The sequence below is a fragment of the Ammospiza caudacuta genome, chromosome 15, assembly GCF_027887145.1.
Source record: "Ammospiza caudacuta isolate bAmmCau1 chromosome 15, bAmmCau1.pri, whole genome shotgun sequence".
Lineage (NCBI taxonomy): Eukaryota > Metazoa > Chordata > Aves > Passeriformes > Passerellidae > Ammospiza > Ammospiza caudacuta.
This window is the reverse complement of record NC_080607.1, coordinates 10,717,708-10,735,380: the sequence shown is the minus strand read 5'-3', so window position 1 is coordinate 10,735,380 and position 17,673 is coordinate 10,717,708. Positions and strand designations below refer to the sequence as shown.

At 56.4% G+C, this 17,673-nt stretch overlaps 1 protein-coding gene across 1 annotated transcript; it reads right to left on the bottom strand.

Annotated features, from left to right (window-relative positions):
* Window positions 1–15,784: 15,784 nt before the first annotated feature.
* LOC131564500 (caltrin-like protein 2) lies at window positions 15,785–16,590 on the bottom strand. The gene is made up of 3 exons (XM_058814956.1): window positions 16,437–16,590; window positions 16,113–16,274; window positions 15,785–15,951 (listed from the first exon to the last, which is right to left on the bottom strand). Exons 1-3 carry the CDS (start codon window positions 16,498–16,500, stop codon window positions 15,947–15,949), a joined length of 231 nt encoding a protein of 76 aa, XP_058670939.1. The 5' UTR covers window positions 16,501–16,590; the 3' UTR covers window positions 15,785–15,946.
* Window positions 16,591–17,673: the final 1,083 nt, after the last annotated feature.

Genomic DNA, 17,673 nt, shown 5'->3' with positions numbered 1-17,673 from the left:
TACCTGTCTTGATCAGAAATTTAGAGCAAAAAGGCAAATAAAAAGCATTTTGATCTTTATGCACCACCTTGAAATCAGATTTTTCTACCCGCCTTATTCATCAAAACAACCAGAGGACACATGGAGCAGCCCTGTACTCATGGGATCTCCCTGCTCCTGGCACAGAGTAGGGGGGTTTGAGGGACACTGCTTTGCTCTTCTGGTGGAGATTTTACATTTTTTCCTGTCTTATGTCACCTACAGAATTTTTCCAAGCTTTTAGGGGCTGCAGGGACAGAGGGCACAAACAGGCAGGAGGAGCTGAGGATAAAAAGGCTGCGGCCCCTGCAGTGATGCTGAGGTGCCAGCAGACCCCACACAGAACAGCCTGGTGTCACACCAAGGGCCAAGGCCAGGTCAGGGACACGAGGTGGGTCACAACACCCAGGGGAGTCCTGTGAGTGCCATCTCACAGGATTTATGGGGCAAACACCAGGGCTCTGTCTGCTTTCCAGTCTGAGAAACTCGGTGTAAAAGATCTGTCAGACTGGGAGGGACCTGGAGGACACAGTCACCTCTAAATCTGTAGGGCAGGGCAGAGCTGCAGAGGAACAGGTAATGGAGCCACGGTTAAGCCCTGGAGGTGTTTTTAAGCTGAGCATGGCTGTGGGTGCAGGAAATGCCAGATTTGTGTGAAACAGCCTGGCAAAGGCATCTGTGAACTCCACTGCATCTCCCAGCCCGGGGCTCCTTAAAGACACAGCTTTGCACCACAAGCAGCACTTCCATCACACCACGTCTGGAGGAGGCAACCAGCTGGTCATAAACCTCAGAGCTTAATGGACTCCATGTCTTGCCTTTGAAACGGGAGGGAAGAAGGAGAAGGATCCATTTTTAATGCTTAAGCCAAAAGCAAGGGAGAAGAAGGGATGTAAACCCTTCTTTCCGGGATAAATTGGAATTTCAGTGTCAGATTAGCTTTTGCAGAGAAGACATCACACAGCCCATCTGTGGGGTAGGGATGACTAATCCAGGTTCCTTCCAGAAGGATGCTCATGCATTCAGGCTATAAGCACACACACACAGATGGGGGGCCCTGGAGGTGCATCTGTGGGATCCAGCTGATCCCAAAACCAGCCTCAGACTCTCTCTGCACCCTCCCTATAGAGCAGCCTCTCTGAAAGGTCAGGCCACCAGAATCAAAGGCAAGGTGGTTTGGGGGATGAGCTGGGGCACAGGACAGCCCAGGATGGCAGGACAAGCCTGAAGCATTGCTCCAGCTCAGCAGGACCATCCTCAGAGAACAGCTGTGGCTCTGGGTGAGACGTGCCAAACCCTGACAGCCAGAAGGGGATGGCTCCTACCTCTCTCCCAGCTCAAAATTAAAAGGTGGGTGTCAGGACCCTGCAAGCTTTATATCCCAGGGAAATCCCTCCATCCCTCCTGCACTGGAAGCAGCCTGAGGAGAAGGGTCACGAGCTGCCAGAGATGTTCATTTATGATGTTCGCTTATGAATAGACCAAATTATTTCTGCCCACATACAGCTTTCATCTAGGAATCTAAAGCAGCAATTAATAGTTTTATAACTCTCTTGCCTATTTGTTCCACAAGCAGCTAAGCTCAGCTTTAGAAAAGAACTGGGCTTTGAACTGGGACCCAGTGTGATCTCCCTGTTGGACCATCAAAGCGTGCACCCCATTCACATTTGCAGGGGATTCAGCTGGGAAACAGAAGCTCACTTTGGAAGCTCGGGTGATTTTTATTTAAAAGCACAACGGACAGAGAATACAAATGTGTCTGTCTGGGAGAAAGTGAATTTGCAAAATTTTCCTTTAGTTGACCCAAAATTTCCATGAATGATTGGAAAAAGGGAACAGATCAAGCCAGTCTCTTTCTGATAGATGTTGAAATATATTGTAAGCTATTTTGAGACAACCGTCAGAATTACACAAGCCCAGTGTGAGCTGGGTGTTGGGCGTTCAAATTAATATCTATCTTGTGGAGAAAAAAAATCCCTGGTATATGCATTTATGACAGTAAAAATAAAATATAAAACACATCAAACATGTCTATAAGAAATGCTAGAAGAGTTTCTCTTGACAACATATTTTTTTTCTCAAAGGCTTTCAAATAGAAGTTATGTATATTTATTCTACCTGGCAGAGGGAACTCAGGGGAGTGGGAAGGAAGGTGCTAATAGACATTCAAGTGAGGATGCAGCAAGTGCAGGGAGCATTGCACACAGGGTCTTTTCCAGCCAGGTACAATGGATTTAGATTAACAGCCCAAATAAAAAACCCTGTACTTACAGCTCAGCGAGGCTTCCCAGCAGGGAGTTGTGTGGCTTGTCTCAAAGGAGCCATTAGAAATGCGTAGAGGAGGAGGAGGAACCTCTTATCCTTTGCCTGTAGCCTACCCTAAATGCCCTGTCATCCGGGGCTTGTGGCCGTGCATGTCCCAGGTGTGCAGGGCTGGTGGCTGCAGACCACTGAGGAGATCCTGTGCAAGATATCCATGAGACCAGGGTAGGACTGGGAGTCTCCTACTGAGTACCTGAGGGGGCCCATGGGGCTGGGGGGCGTCCCAGCTCCTGCAGGGTGCTGTCCCCACATGCTGGGAGAGGACTGGGGAGACATCTGCCTTCTGGTCATCCAAAATTGTCCCTGCAGAGCCCCATCCCCATTGCTGAGCGTCTCTGTGCTCATCGGCTTGAAGATGCTCAGGTCCAAGCCCTGCCTTGGGCGGTGCGGGGGTTTGCCAGGCAGGCAGAGGGGAGAATGGAAGGGGGATTCCCACTGCTGGCTGCTCCCTGCAGGCAGAGCACAAGCTGCTGCTCTGTGCTGAGAGGCCACCAGAATGCTCAGGGCTGGAGATGGAGCTGACGGGGGACTCCCTGCTCGCCTCGGGTGCGGGAGAGGGTGATTACCAACAGCCCAGCGCTGTGCCAGCCTCCACTCCCGGGTCTCACGCTGAGCGTGCACAGCTCTCCCGAGGCACCTCCGTGCTCCGTTCCCCGGGAAGGGGGAATGCAGCCCTCGGGGAAGGCAGGCTCCGGGGCCAGGGACTCCCCTATACCCGCCCGCAGAGGCACGGGGAGGAGTGTCCCTGCACCCCGGCACCCAGCAGCATCCCGGGGCGTGGATGCTGGCACGGCGGCTCCCCGCTTACCCCGGGATGTCGGTGCCTCGCTTCCCCGCTCATCCCTGCGTGCCGCTGCTCCGGCCGCCCTCTCACCCCGGGTTCCCAATGCCCCGAGTCCCCGACGCACCCCAGGCTGCTGACCCCTGCAATGCCCGGGGGTTCTGGCACCCCGGGTACCCGGCTTGCCGGTGCCCCGGTCCCTGTGTTACCGATCTTAAGGTCCTCGCCGCGCCCCGGGATGCCAGCGCCGCGGGTCCCCGGGCTGTCGGTGCCTGCCGCTCCCCGGGGTGCCGATGCCGCGAGTCCCCACCCCGCCCCGGGATGCCGCTGCCCTCGTCCCCGCCCGCCCCGGGTGCCGGTGCCGCGGTCCCCGCGCTGGCGGAGCCCGCAGCATCCCGCTGCCGAGCCCGGCCCCGCGCCGCCGCTCACCTGCCTCGGCGCCGCCCCCGCCGCAGCGAGCGCGCCCGGCGCGGAGCCCGAGCCCTGCGGGGCCGGCGGCGGCGGCAGCAGCTCCGCGGGGCCGGGGTCCCGCCCGCCGCCCTTCCCGGTGCCGCCCTCCGCCCGCCCGCCGGCGCCGCGGCGCGGGAGCAGGCGGGGAGAACGCGGTTCCCTATTCCCGGTTCCCAGTCCCCGGTTCCAGACCGCCGGTGCCCGGTTCGTGGCTGCCTCTGCCTCCCGCCAGCTCCTGCCGAGCTCTGTATAGGGGACAGGGTGAGGATGCCCGGGGAGAACCCACCGGACGAGACCAGCGAGATGAATTTGGTGAAACCGGCTGGCAGGTCTGCACAGCTCCGTGCGAGGCTGGCGGTGTCCCCTGCCGCGGAACCGAGCCGGGAATCTGGAGCAGGCGAGGGTACCCCTGGCATTCCTGAAGTCTTACCTGCTGGAAGTGCCTTGGAAGCTGGAGAGCTCACAGGATGGCTGTGCCAGCCGCGCTGGGGGTGCCCGTCTCACCCGGCCCTGGGCTACCCCAGGTCTTTGCGAGTGCTGCCCTTGGGGCTGAGCCCCCGCAGCCAGCAGGGCCGGGCTGTGCCGTGCCGTGCCCGTTCAGGCCGAGCCGGGCCCGGGCAGCGCCGCCGCCCCGCGCCGGGCACGCGATGCCCCCCTGCCCTGGCAGTCTCCCTCCGTGCGATCCATCTCCATCGTGCTCCTTGGAGCTGGCAGTGTGCGGGGCACCGGGGCAGCCCCGCGGGGAAGCGCTGCCCTGGCTTGCCGAGCTCCTCGGTGTCTCTCCAAAGGCTCTCTGGGAGGTGGGAGAAGGCAGCGAGCCCCGGGCATGGCACACGCTGCTTTCAGGTCAGCGAGCCGCCCGGGGCCATCCCCACACAGCGCACCAAGCGCCCCCGAAATCAGCCGCTGGAGCAGAGGGATGGGAAGGACAGCATGGGAAAGGGACCTTCCCAGGGTGACGGCCGGGGCTGCGTGTCCCCGCAGCGATGGCTCATTGCTCCGGCAGCCAGCACAGAGCAGCTGTGTCACACGGGCTGCTCGCACGGGGCGAGACTTCGCAGCACCCTCTACATCCCTTCCATCGGCTCGCTGATTATAGCCCGAGGGGCTGGAGCCTGAGGGCTCTCAGCCTCCTCCAGGCTTGCACGAAGCGGACTGAGAGTTCTTTTTGGTGGCGAGCATCCTTCCCCCTGCCCGTACGCCCGCCTCCCGCGTGTGCTGCCAGTCCTGTCCCTGTGCCAGGCAGAGCTGGCCGCTGCAGGGCCATCAGCGTGTCTCCATGTGTGTGATGTGTCAGACTGTGTGTGCCTGTGCTTGTTTACATGGCAAGGAGGCAGCGGAGGGAGGGGGAAGGGATGACTTTGAGGGAGGCCTCAGAAAAGAGGAAAAAAAGAAAAAAGAAAAAAAAAAAGACGGAGGGAAATTCCTCTGTTCTGTGATATGAAGCAAAAAGCATTTATTTTTATGGCAATTAGAGATGGCTGAGCATCCCTGGAAGCTGCAAGATAAACATGCCCATCTTTGTCTGCTCCAGGCAGCTGAGAGCCTGGCTGACAGTGGGTGCTGAGCCCACTGGGGTGCAGCCCACAGGGTAGGAGGAGGGCTGGCTCCCACGTGGGGTTTTCTCTGCCTGTCACTGACATATGGTGATCAGGGTGAATTTTCTTTTCCCTTCTGAAAATAGTTCTCATCCAGCCATTTTTCAGGGAAGGAGCTGTGCCTGGCGCTGCAAGGGCGCCCACTCCATCTGGCACTTTGTGTCTGCACCAGAGTCTTGTTTATGCTCTACTACAGAGCAGACCTCAGCCCTTTGCCCCCAAAATCAGCTCTCCCAGTTCAAGGAGGTCTGCTGAGTGTCCCTGGGCCATGTGGAGGAGCTGAATCATGAGTAGGAAAGGAGTTGACAGGGCTCTGTCCTTATTGCCCCCAGACTGGAGGGATCACCCTGGGAAGGAGCTGGAGAGACACGGAGAGGAGACACCTCCACATCTCCTGCTGCAGCTCAAGGCTCTGGCTGGAAACAACTGCAGAAAAGGGAAGTTCATGTCCCAGGCTGCAGAAGCCCCGTGCAGGTTTGTGCTGGCATCACAGCATCCTTCAGAGGGGACTTGGCTGCTGTATCAATGGCACCTGAGGTGACTTTTTTCCCCACAAATTCAGAGGCAAAAGGTCTGACTCTGCCACGAGCCAGCCAGAGCCTGTTGGCCTGCCTTCACACTGACACTGGCAAGCTGTGGCAGGAAAGGGAGACTCCCACTTTAAGGCTGTTTTCCAGCGAATTGAGGTGTAAGGGCTGTTCCTTGGCACAGCTGTGTTTGCGATGGCCCTGGTAAAGCACAGCTCTCCATGGCACAGGCCAGCCCCGTGCCCCTGCTGCCAGTCCTGAGCTAACCAGCACTGATGTGGAGAGGGGAATGAGCAGAAAATCAGGTCAGCTGGAAATGCCTCGCCATCTCTTCCTTTCATGTCTCCCCCCATCTTCCTCTCTTGAGGAAGGCGAATCTCCACCCGCTGAAGGCCAGGGTGGATTATATCAATAACCCCACAGCAAATCCTCCACGTGGGCACAGGGGCAAAACCTCTTGCCGTGGTCTCTTCTGCAGTCTGGAAGCAAATCACAGAGGCAGGGTGAGTCTGAAGCCAGCAGCCATTTCAGTGATGCAGTGACTCATCCCAAAAGGCGCTCAGCTTGTGGCAGCTCCCTTCCTTTCTTCTTTTTGCCTTTTTTTTTTCTTTAATAGCTGATGTAGCAATAAATTTAAAAAAAATAGCAGGAAATACATATGAATGTAGCATGTCTCCAGAGCTCCTCTAATTAAAAGAAAAATCTTCAGGCACTTTTGAGCCCCTTGGATATCTGTTGTGAAAGGCTGGAGCCGCTGGGTACCTGCCACGTGCCACGTGGGAGGGTGGGATAGAGCAGTGCACCTGCGAGTGCAGGGGCATCCGTGGAGCCGGAGGCTGACAGGGGCTGATTAATGCCAGGGACATGAGCACAAAGCATTTCACAAATAGTCCTTTCCAGAGGGAAAGAGCTAAATTAGGGCAGACGCTAAAACCTGGTCTTGTGTTTCTCAGTGGCAAAGATTTAATACTAAATACACGGGTTTTCCTTAATGCTGTTATTTCCTGGTGGTTTCTGTGCTCGCTGGTGCGTTTGTTCCCCAAGCTATGGGAGGGGGTTGCTCCAGCTGGAGGGGCTTGGGCTTTTCCTTCCCATGCCATTGGCTGCTCCCATTCTTGTGCTGTCAACTGTCCCAGTTTCCATGCCTCTCCCTGGAGCCAGTTCATGGGGGGGCAGGAGGGAAAGCGAGCTGTGATGGCAGCATCCTCTGAGCAGGAGGAGGAAAGAGGGGACACAAACTCCATGGGATTCCATCCCTACAACCCCCATCTTCCTCCCAGAGCCACTGGGTGTCTGTAGATGCTGCTGACAGGGGGATATCAGCCTGCTCCATGCTGGAAATTAATTAACCAGCTTCATTCAGTCTCTGGAGACCTTGGATACACCAGCATATCCAGCTCCCTGCAGAAAGGTGATTTGTTGGAATCCATCTGCAGCAGGCTTGGGACAGACATGGCCTGCAACAGCCCATCCCTCTGACAGCCTGGAACTCTTCTGGGCTTGGGTTTTACTGAGCTGACGGGGTGCTGGAGCCAGGAAAGATTAATGGACATTCACTGAACTTGCTGGAGACCTTGACTTGTGTTTGGACTCTGAAAGTCTAACAGGAAACGTGAGAGAATCTGGAGAGTTGTACCAATGCAGTGGCTATTTTTTATAGAGATGGAGAGCCCCTGGTGAGGGAGCAGGGAGATGCTGCAGTGTAAGGTCAGGCATTTTTCAAGCACTGATTTACTGTCTGGTGAGCTCCCACATGCCTTGAGCGTATGGATTGCCTCCATCTTACAGCAGCCTGCAATCTCCATGTGCTGCATCCCCTCTGTCTCTGCTCCAGGTTGTCTCACCATCCTCCAACACCCAGGACACATTAAAAACTGTATTCATCAAAAATAAAGGCTCTTCCCAGGCTCATTGTTAACCTGGAACATCTCAGGCCAAGGTTTCCCATGGGCCAAGACCATTCCCAGCAGGGCTAAAGCTGCCAGAGGTAGGGATGCTGGCAGAAGGGCAGCATGGTGTCAGAGGAGAGGTTGAGGGCAGGACCTGCTTTGTTCCCTGTCACCCATCTTTGGTGTCAGGGTCAGTCTGGTCACACTTCATTCACCAGTACAGAGAAAGCCACGAAACCCAGTGATCACAGCCATGTTTGCACAGGCAGCATGAGCTCACTTCCTGGATTCTCTGCCAGGAGAGAGACAGGTGAAGATGGAAGCACAACTTTAACTGCAATTAAATCTTAAAATAGTGCAGGTTAAATGGTGCAAGTAACCAAGAGTGCAGCCAAGCTCTGACTCTCTGCAGGTTTGTGCAGTGAGGACACTTGCCCTGTGTTTTCCTTTTGATAGCTGAGCACAGCCAAGGCCATGGCCATGGAGGGAGCCAGAGGTGGCCTCTGATTGCTGCCAGCAGGGCCAGGCTGGGTGGGACAGGGAGGTCCCACCTGCCCCTGTGCTGCACTGCACATGGAAATGCCTTATAAAGTGCATTTAGGCAAATTGGAAATCAGTCTTTTCATGAAATAAGGGGGTCAATTAAAGGGTGATTTCCCTGAGATTTATCGGATCCTGTGGATAATTTCATCCCACAGCAAACTCAGGTGAGGGCCTCGCGCTGGTGGAAGCAGGGGCAGCAAAGCTGAGGCTCTGCCTGTCCACCAGAGCTGCAGACAGAGAGTGGCCACTGGCTTTGGGGCTCTTCAGTCTCTGCTCAGCTGTGGTGACACAGATGACACTCAAAATCATAAATTGCTGGTGAATTATCACTGTGGTAGTTTTGCAGGTGGAAGTGCCCTGGTGGTTTGAGTGCCCTGCTGCCATTCCAGCTCTGCCTCCAGCTGCCTCTGTGCTGACAGGGATGAGCACGCAGGGACAAGCACAGCTGGAGATGCTAAGGTGCAGGGAAGGGTGTGCTCTCCTGTCTGCAGGGATGTTGTCTCTGGGCTCTCTGCAGAAGGTTCAGGCAGAGCTGGGGGTGGTGAGAGAGCTCTGCTGCCACAGTGTCTTCAGGTCTTGAGGCTCTGAAGGTTGCCAGGACTTGCTGTCTCCCTCCATCCCATCTCTGCCTCTCCCTCCTTCAGACATCACCCTAGCATGGGCAGGACCCTCAGTCCAAGGAGGAGGATGTGGGGATGGAGATGCTGGAGCACTGGGGAGTGGGGTGCTGTGACACCCAGGGCTGCAGGGTGCCTCTGGGGGGCCAGACTGGCAGGGGACCCCCCCAGCCCCCCAGGTGCCCTTGGCAGTGGATCAGCCATGCCATGGTTCTGTGGTTCTGTGGTTCTGTGGCTCAGGGCTGGTGACTCACTGCCAGCCCTGGAAGGCTGCAGAGCCAGGCAGGGGGGAGCAGGGTGTCTGACAGCTCCTGAGTCTCCTGATAGATATTCCTCTGATGCTGCATGGAGAATCACGGCTGTCTCCAGGTCTGAGCCCAGGTTTGCTATGCTGGCTGTGGATTTTTCCCTGCTGTACAGCCATCCTGCTTGGCATTGGATTTTTGTAGTTTTGAGGGGGTTTTACCAGGAATATATGAGCAAGCAGCAGAGGAGAAACCAAGGATGCAGGATGCGGGTGGATGAGAGCTTTCTGGCTAGGGGAGACACAGGCACTTGCTCTTGTAATATGCACACAGGATTCCTTTCCTGGAATTTCATTACCTTCTTCCACCTGCTGCAATGTTGAGGGCACCCCTCATTCTTTCATTGATACTGACAGAGTTCAGGGCTTGCCTCTCTAGGCAGATTCAGGTACCAAGAGAGAACACATCTACCTTCTTTCCAAACTCTTGGAGCAGTGGAAGTAGCACTTGTGTCCCAACAAGAAGAAGCCTGTTGGTTTGCTGGGATGCACCATGGCATCCAGGCAGAAGCCCCATTTGCCTGAGCCCTGGAAAGAGCCTCCTGATGACATTTCAGGGAAGCATTTTCTATTTTTAGAGGCCATCATGCACAGAGCCAGGGAGTCAGTGCAGGATTCCCAAGCTCCTGCAGAAAGCAGTGGAGCATCTCGGGATGCTCGGAGCAGCAGCCCTGGGCTCATTAACACGATCCAGTCACAGCAGTCCCTGAAGCAGAAAGGTATTTGGGCACTTGGGCAGCAGTCTGCTGCCTCTTCCAGCCTCTGCTGGGTCAGGCTCTGATCATGCTGGGACCAGGCTGCTCCTCTGATTGGCACCACATCTCTGATCCGTGCCTTGGAGGTCCAAAGCCTCCCATTCCCTTGGCTGTGCAGGGCGGGCTGCGAGGCTCTGCTGCTCTGCCCATCTCTCCCTGATTAATGTGAAATCCAGCCTCATGAATCATTCATGAAGCTTTATTTAGTATAATGGTTTCTGACATCCACTGCCTGGGAACAGCATTTTGGGACAGACCGCTTGCGACCGTTTCTTTTTGCCAGAAATAGGGAGCTGACGTTGATCCCATCCGAACGGGAAAGGCTCAGAAAGGGAGGGAGGGAGGGGCTGAAGCAGCCCTGCCTCCTTCTCAGGGAATCACAGGTTGCTTCCTAATTAGCCAAATGTGTAAAAGCTAAATATTGACATTGCATTGCAGTTCCCTGCGTCTTGCCATCACATTGCATGTTATTAACCTACATAGTGTCAGGGAAAGGAGCATCTGTGTGTGCCTTGGCACAGGCAGGCCTGAAGAGACAGGAATTCCCCCTTGCAACGCTGCTGGTGGGACCTGAAGGAGCTGGGGAATGGATTCCCCTCTGTGGCTGGAGCTGGGGAGAGAGAGAGAAGCTCGTTGGGCTGCCCTAGAGCATGAACACCCACCCTCCTCTTCCTGAGCACTTGGCTGTGGGGAGGAAGGGTGATTTATGACTGGTTCCAGCTGGGAGGGGCTCTCCCCCCTGTCTGGGAGGGGTGTGCAGGTACCTTTGCTCCTGTGCTGCTGGATTTGGGAGTGATGGTGAGTTTCTGGCCGTGTGTGGGCCACAAGGTGGGATCTGTGCTGCAGTTTGATGTGTGATGAGCAGGGGCTGGTGCAGGGCTGGCATCTGTGGGATGCAAACTGCTTTCTTCCCTGCAAACTGCTTCATGTGAGCCTCAGAGTGCCTCAGCAGCCTCTGCCAGAGCTGTTATTTGTGGAACATCCCAGCTGCTTGGCTGAACACAACCATCAGCCTCTCTGAGGGGCTGTGGAGGGAGAGCCCTGCAGGGAGATGGGGCTGCAGAGAGGGCAGGGATGGTGGAGCCCAGCTGCTGCGGGACACCAGGAGGCCCAGCTGCCCTGCCTGTGCCACCGCCAGCCTCCTGCTGAGCTCTCACGTGTGTCTTCATGCAGTGTGGCTTGCTGCAGAGTCTCCTTTCCCCTCTTTCAGCATGGGGAAAAGGATTGCTGGCATGTAGGGATCTCCCTCAGCTCCAGGGTGCTGTCAGTGCCTCACCTTCTCTTGCCTTCCTTTTGGCTGCCTGGCTCAGGGAAGTCCTGCCAGCATCTGAAAGGCTTCCTGGGTGTGCACAGCCTCGTGCAGCTGCAGCAAAGAGCAGCCTGCTGAGGATTCCTGGTGGGATGGAGGGGATGGAGCCAAGCAGCTCAGCACAGCTCTGCTGCCTCTTGGCTGGGGCAGGCAGAGCTGTTCCCTGCCAGACTGGAGGCCTTTGTCACAAGCAGCTTGTGAGAGCTTTGGCAGCACTTTAGGCAGGAGAGAAATCACAGCAGAGGGCTGCTCTGGCATCGCTCAGCCCTGGCTCCATCCCTGGGGGCTCCCCACCCTGAAGGGGCTGGGGCAGGGCACAGCTGGGCTGATGTGCCACAGCCAGGCAGAGGGGACAGCTTGTGACAGTGTTCACAGGGGGCCCAGAATGAGGGGAGGGATGAGGATTTGACTCCATGTTTCAGAAGGCTTGATTTATTATTTTTATGGTATGTATTACATTAAAACTATACTAAAAGAATAGAAGAAAAGGTTCTCAGAAGGCTGGCTAAGAATAGAAAGGAATGAATAACAAAGGTTTGTGTCTGGGACAGAGAGTCCGAGCCAGCTGGGCTGTGATTGGCCATTAATCATAAACATCCAACATGGGCCAATCACAGACCCACCTGTTGCATTCCACAGCAGCAGATAACCATTGTTTACATTTTGTTCCTGAGGCCTCTCAGCTTCTCAGGAGGAAAAATCCTAAGGAAAGGATTTTCATGAAAAGATGTCTGTGACAGACAGCTCCCACCCCTGCTCCCAAACCTGCCCTGCTGGCAGACACTGCCTCCCTCCACCATGCAATTCCAGGGTCCCCTCTGCCCTCCTGGCACGGTGGGAGCTGCTGTGCTGTGCTGCTGCTCACTGGAGAGGGTGGGAGGGCACTGGGAAAGGTTACTGGTGTGTGCTGGCCATGTCAGACAAAGCAGCCCTGTGCCTTCAGAAAGAGAATGCTGGAGGGCATCAGCTGGTGTGAGACAGCTCTGGCCCAGACCCCTCTCCCTGCCTCTGGAGAGGGCCTAGGTCCAGGTGAGGAGCTGAGTTTGTATAAACCATCCCACAGAAAAGCACAGAGTGAATTTGTGCATTTGTTGACCTTTAACTGTGTGGATGGTTTGTTTTTCTGCGGAGGTGTGTGTCTGTTTATTTTATGGTGGGGAGCAGGGTGCTATTGACTCCTTTTCCCTCCTGGAATATTTCTGCTCCTCAGCAGGAATGATGAGGGCTGTGCACAGCTCCTGACCATGGGCAGAGCTGCTGCTGAGTGGATCTGCTCTGCCCAGGGTATTTTCTCCTCTGGAACTAATGTGATTGCTGAGATCCTGCTGGGACTACAGATTCCCACTCCTAGGCCAGGCTGGCTAAATAACTCTCCCCTTTCAAAGGCTGTCAAAGCTGTAGTAATTCTTATTAGGCTGGTTTGAATCATGTCTTGAAACGGTCTCAAATCACCATTGAGCACCAAACTGTTCTGTATTCAGACCCCAACCACCCAGTCTTCTGAGCCAGACCATAACACATGCAGGGGGAGGCTCCAAGGAAATATTAAAGATGTTCTGCAGGGCTGTGGGTGAAACTTGACTTCTCCACTCTCTGTCCTGTGCACATTTCAGAGTGGAGGAAAGGGCTTTGCGTGGAGCAAGGATGTTCTGTGGTGCTGATGGATCCCTGGGGAGACCCTCTGGATTCCATCCCCTGGGGTGCTGGGGAATGTTGGGTGTTTCCTTTGGGAATTGGCCAAAAGAGACTGGCCTGAGAACCTTTGCTTTGAGGGAGTTTGGAGTAAGCCAGACCAGCAGCCTGCCCTGCAGTGGGGCTGCTGTGATGTGCCATGGTGGATGTTTCTGACCCAAAGCTGGGCCCTTGAGTGCAGCCTTTGGCCCCATTCCCAGCACCAGACCTGGCGACCCTGTCCCAGGAGAAACAGTGAGTCCTGAGCCCCCAGGCAGAGAAAATGAACACCTTTCATCCTCTCCGGGCTGCTCTGGCCCTGGGCAAACAGCTGATATGGGGGGAATCTCTCTGGCACAGCACTCATTGCTTTTCCCGTTGTCCTGCTGGCACCTACCTAGGGCAAAGAGGGAAATTTCCTTCCTCCCCAGAGAGCTGAATCCAAGGATTTCAGCCAATGCACACTGCCAGGAGCCTGTCACAAACAGTGATCCTGACCTGTGTGTGTTCTGGTGCACTGCCCAGCCCCTCCCAGGTGGGTGCTGCTCCATGGAGGGGGGAGAGGTGAGCCTGATGCCGTGCTGGAAGCTCCCCAGGCTCCCCAGCAGAGCTGGTGAAAGCTGGAAACGCTGTGCCCAGGAGGCAGGGACCTGTGCCTGGGAGGAGAAAGGCAGAGGATTTGTTGACACAGCTACAGGTGGAGGCACAGTTGGTGTATTGCCCCTGGGATTTCTGACTTGCAGGGCTCCAAAACAGAAAGCAGCAGGACTGAGACAGACTTGACATCCCCAGAGCATCCTCTGGCCCAAAGCACCTCCTCCTGCCTTTCTGGGCCAGCAGCTGGGTGACAGTGGTGACACGAGCTGTCTCAGAGCAGGTAGAGGCTCCTGTCACAGGGAGATCTGGAGGCCTCAGGCAGCAGGTTTGGGCAGGATGAACCCTCCCTGCCATCTCCTCGTGTCTGCAGAGGAGCTGCTGCCCTGGGCACGGCATCCATGAGGTTATGCAGGGCCAGCCGAGAGGCACCCCACGCCTGCAGCTCTGTGCTTAATCAAACCAATTAGCAATTTAATCTTGTTAACAAACCAAGATAATTGCGGCATTATCAAATTAGCCAGCTGTATGGAAATGCCTGCTTAATAGCTGATAATAGCTGGTGCTGATGGAGGAGGAGGAGGGCTGTGATCTGTGACGAATGGCCGCGGGAGGTGCAGTCTGGCTGCTCTGCCCCGGCTGCCCCAGCCCCGTGCGGGACGCGGGGATGGCTGCGGGATGTGAGGGGATGGATGCGGGAAGCAGGGGATGCTGCGAGATGCGGGGATGGATGCGGGATGTGCGGGGATGGATGCGGGATACAGGGGATGCTGCGGGATGTGCGGGGATGGATGCGGGATGCAGGGGATGCTGCGGGATGCAGGAGATGGCTGTAGGATAGCTGTGGGATGGCTGCGGGATGGCTGCGGGATGCAGGGATGGCTGTGGGATGCGGGATGCAGGATGGCTGCGGGATGCAGGGATGGCTCTGGGATGTGGGATGCGGGATGCAGGGATGGCTGCGGGATGCAGGGATGGCTGTGGGATGCGGGATGCAGGATGGCTGCGGGATGCAGGGACGGCTCTGGGAGCGCTGGGGCTCATCAGCCTCTCCCAGCCCATGGTTTGTGTGGCACAGCTCTCCCTTTCCAGAGGGCTGGGCTGCTGTCAGGGAGAGTTTTCCCCTGCAAGGACCCTACGCTGGGCAGAAGCAATGTCTGATTTTACACCGAGTTTGGCTGCTGAGCTCCCAGTTCTTGTTTTGCCTGTCCCTGCCGATCCCCGGGCGCTCTCAGCCTCCCCAGCGCCGCCTGAGCTCTCGGTTCTCTCTGCCCTCCCGTGGCCAGGCGAAGCAAAGACTTGGGTTTTTTCATCATAGCACTTCTTCCTTCTCTGATTAATCTTTGACTCTTGCCTTCCTCTAGCTGCTCCACAGAGGTCACCTACACAGATGTGACCATATAAGGACTCCAGCAGATGCTGTGCCCAGTCTCGGCCAGGAAGCTCCCAGCATCTCACATGGACCATGCAAGGTGTCATTCCCACAGCCAGAGCCTTCACCCTGCTCTGTTTGTAGATAGTTTAAGATCTGGCCAGCTGGTGCTGCTCTCCAGATTGCTTTGCTCGAGCCTGGCCATGGGGATCCTTAGCCCAGCTCTCACACAGCAGCAGCTCCTCTCTGCTCCCTCGGTGTGTGCACACAGACCAACCTCCTCCTCCTCCAGGCTGGTGCAGAATGGGGCATTCTCAGCCAGCAGGGGCTGGGCAGGGCTGGCAGGCCCCCTTTGGGCTGTGTGATGCTCTGCCCTGCAGTGGGCGGTGGCAGTGCCTGGTTCTGCCATGCACAGAGGCCAGCAGCTCCCTCAGGCTGTGCACACTCTTTTCTGCTGATGTTTCTTGGCAGTTCCTGAAGTTTTGCCCCCAGCACTCAGCTGTTCAAAAATTACAGGAACCCCTTGGAGCTATGGTTGTATTGCCCTGGCTTGAGGCTTTCCCAGGCAAGATTCTTCAGCTGAATTTTCCCCACCAGCTCAGGCTCAGCACCGTTTGGGGTTTGGGTGTGTGTAACCCCCCCGTGCTCTCCAGGTGATTCCCAAGTGGGGTATCCATAGGGAGCCTTTGCCTTCTGTGCCCCCTGGGCAGGCAGGGTCAGTGCCCTCCCACAGCCCTGTGCAGCTGGGAGGGCCTGGGGGACACACTGCTCTCCAGGGCCCCTTGCAGCCTGCCTAAAGCAGCCTGGCATGTTTTGCTCCAGTCCCTTCCCATTGCTCTCTCCTCCTGGAGGCTGTGTGCCTCTGGATGGATTTTCTCCCCCAGGCCAGCCCCTAACCACACTGCAGGTGCAAAGCCAGGCTCTTTTCATCCTCTTTCCCCAGCAGAAGAAATTCTGGGGTGAAAGCAGCAGTGGGACTGTGTGCCAGGGTGGAGAGAGGAGGTGAGGAAAGGAGTCGCACATCACAAACACCCTTGAGAAAAGCTGCTTTTATTTGTTAAAAGAGCGGTGGGGAGCACAGGGAGAGGGGAAGGGGTGGCACAAAGCACAGTGGAGCAGCTGTCACAGGGTGATCCTGGAGCTGAGCTGGGGTGGCAACGCTGAGGTGACCCTCAGTCTGTCCTGGAAGCCGGAGCTCACACTGGCCAAGGGAGAGAAAGGAAGATGTTGGTGTTCACCCCAGCCCTCCTTTGCCCACCTTTGCCCACCAGGGGCCCGCCGGGTGCTCAGGCAGCTGGGCACAGCCCCCGAGCATCACACCCCGCTCTGCACCGGGAGCAGCCGGGGCTCCGGAGCTCCTACCGTAGGTGACGGGGATGGCAGGCGGCTTGGAGATGCATTTCCTCCCGCAGAAGGTCTGGCAGCACTTCTTGCCGCGGGGGCAGTGCCGGTCCACGAAGCACTGGTTGGGTGGGTTGTGCAGGGCGCAGATGAAGCGGACCGGCGGGCAGGACCAGGCGCTGCCTGCGGGACACGGCACCGGTGGGCTCCGGGGCAGCGAGGGGCACCGGGGAGATGCTGCCCGGCAAACAACACCCCTTCCCCTCCCATGGGATCCGTGTAAACACGGCTCCTTCCCAGCCTCCCAGCTTTTCCTCCCCTGCCTCGCCCTCGGACGTGTCCTACCTGTTGGCAGCTCTGCCCAGAGGATGAGCATCCCCACCAGGAGAAGGGCGGCTGCCGCCTTCATGCTGCCAGGTGCGAGCGTGGGCGGTGCGGGACATCCGCATTTAAACCCTTGGGCAGGGTGGGGAACGGGCCGGTGTTTGTGCCTCTTTCCTCTGCCTCTTGCATTGTGGTTTCCAGAGAAGCCTCTTGCGCAAGGTTCGGATGTGATTGTTTGATTGCTCAAAAAGCAGCTTTTGTATTGCACAACTCACACCTGGGGCTGAGGGACAAGCCAAGGGAGATGTGCCAGGGCATTGTCCACCCTGACAGGCAGCGGAGCTGCTTTCTCCTGGCAGGTATCTTCTCCAGATATCCTTTTTCAGGAGAAACCCTTGTGGTGCCTGTGTTTTCCTCTGGGGTTCTGTTAAATGGTTTCCCTCTGTACTTTGCTTGCAAACCAAACCTTACAGCATGATCCAAATCAGCATGAGACTGCCAGTGCCTTCCCAGGAATGATCCTTCAAGATTTTTCCCAGAGGTACCTTGTCCCAACCCCAAATCCTCCTTACTCCTGCTCCACTGGGAGTATGAGTTGGTGTGGGGAAAGCAGCTTTGGCTCAGCCCAAGGTGAGTCTTTCTTGGGGGGGTTACCTGAACCCCAGTATCTTCTCTGGTGGCTTCTGCCATATGGGAGCAGGTTGGTGCTGGAAGAAGGTGGCTGATCCCTCTGGGGTAGGATAACCCACTCCTCACAGACCTGTCATCAGCCACAATGCAGCACAAGGAGAGCTTGACTGAGCCCTGACTCCTTATGGCTGTAGGGATTAGGGGCTGTATTCCTTGTTTGGATGGCAAAGATCCCACCATCCATTCCTCCCTCCCAAGGAAATTGTAACCCTGCCCTGGCCTCTAGGTAAATCTGTTTTCTTTATGTGCCCTTGGGCAATGGGCACTAAAATGGGAAGTTACTCCATTTCCCACCAATTGGTCAATGTCCCACTCAGCTTGTGTAAGGGGTTCCTCAAATATTTCTGTAGGACTTCTGTGGCTGGCAGGAGACCAAGGTGCCCTGGAAGCATGCTCTGGGAACGGCTGGGTAGGGAAAGGCTCCCCCAGCCCCGCAAAGGGCAGCCCTGATCTCACAACCAGGCAGGGACAAAGAGCAGCTAAAGCCCAGTATCACCTCTGCTGCTCTGTGCAGCCCCTGAGCCCCCCAGAACTGCACTGATCCAGCCCCTGGAGCTGCCACTTTCCA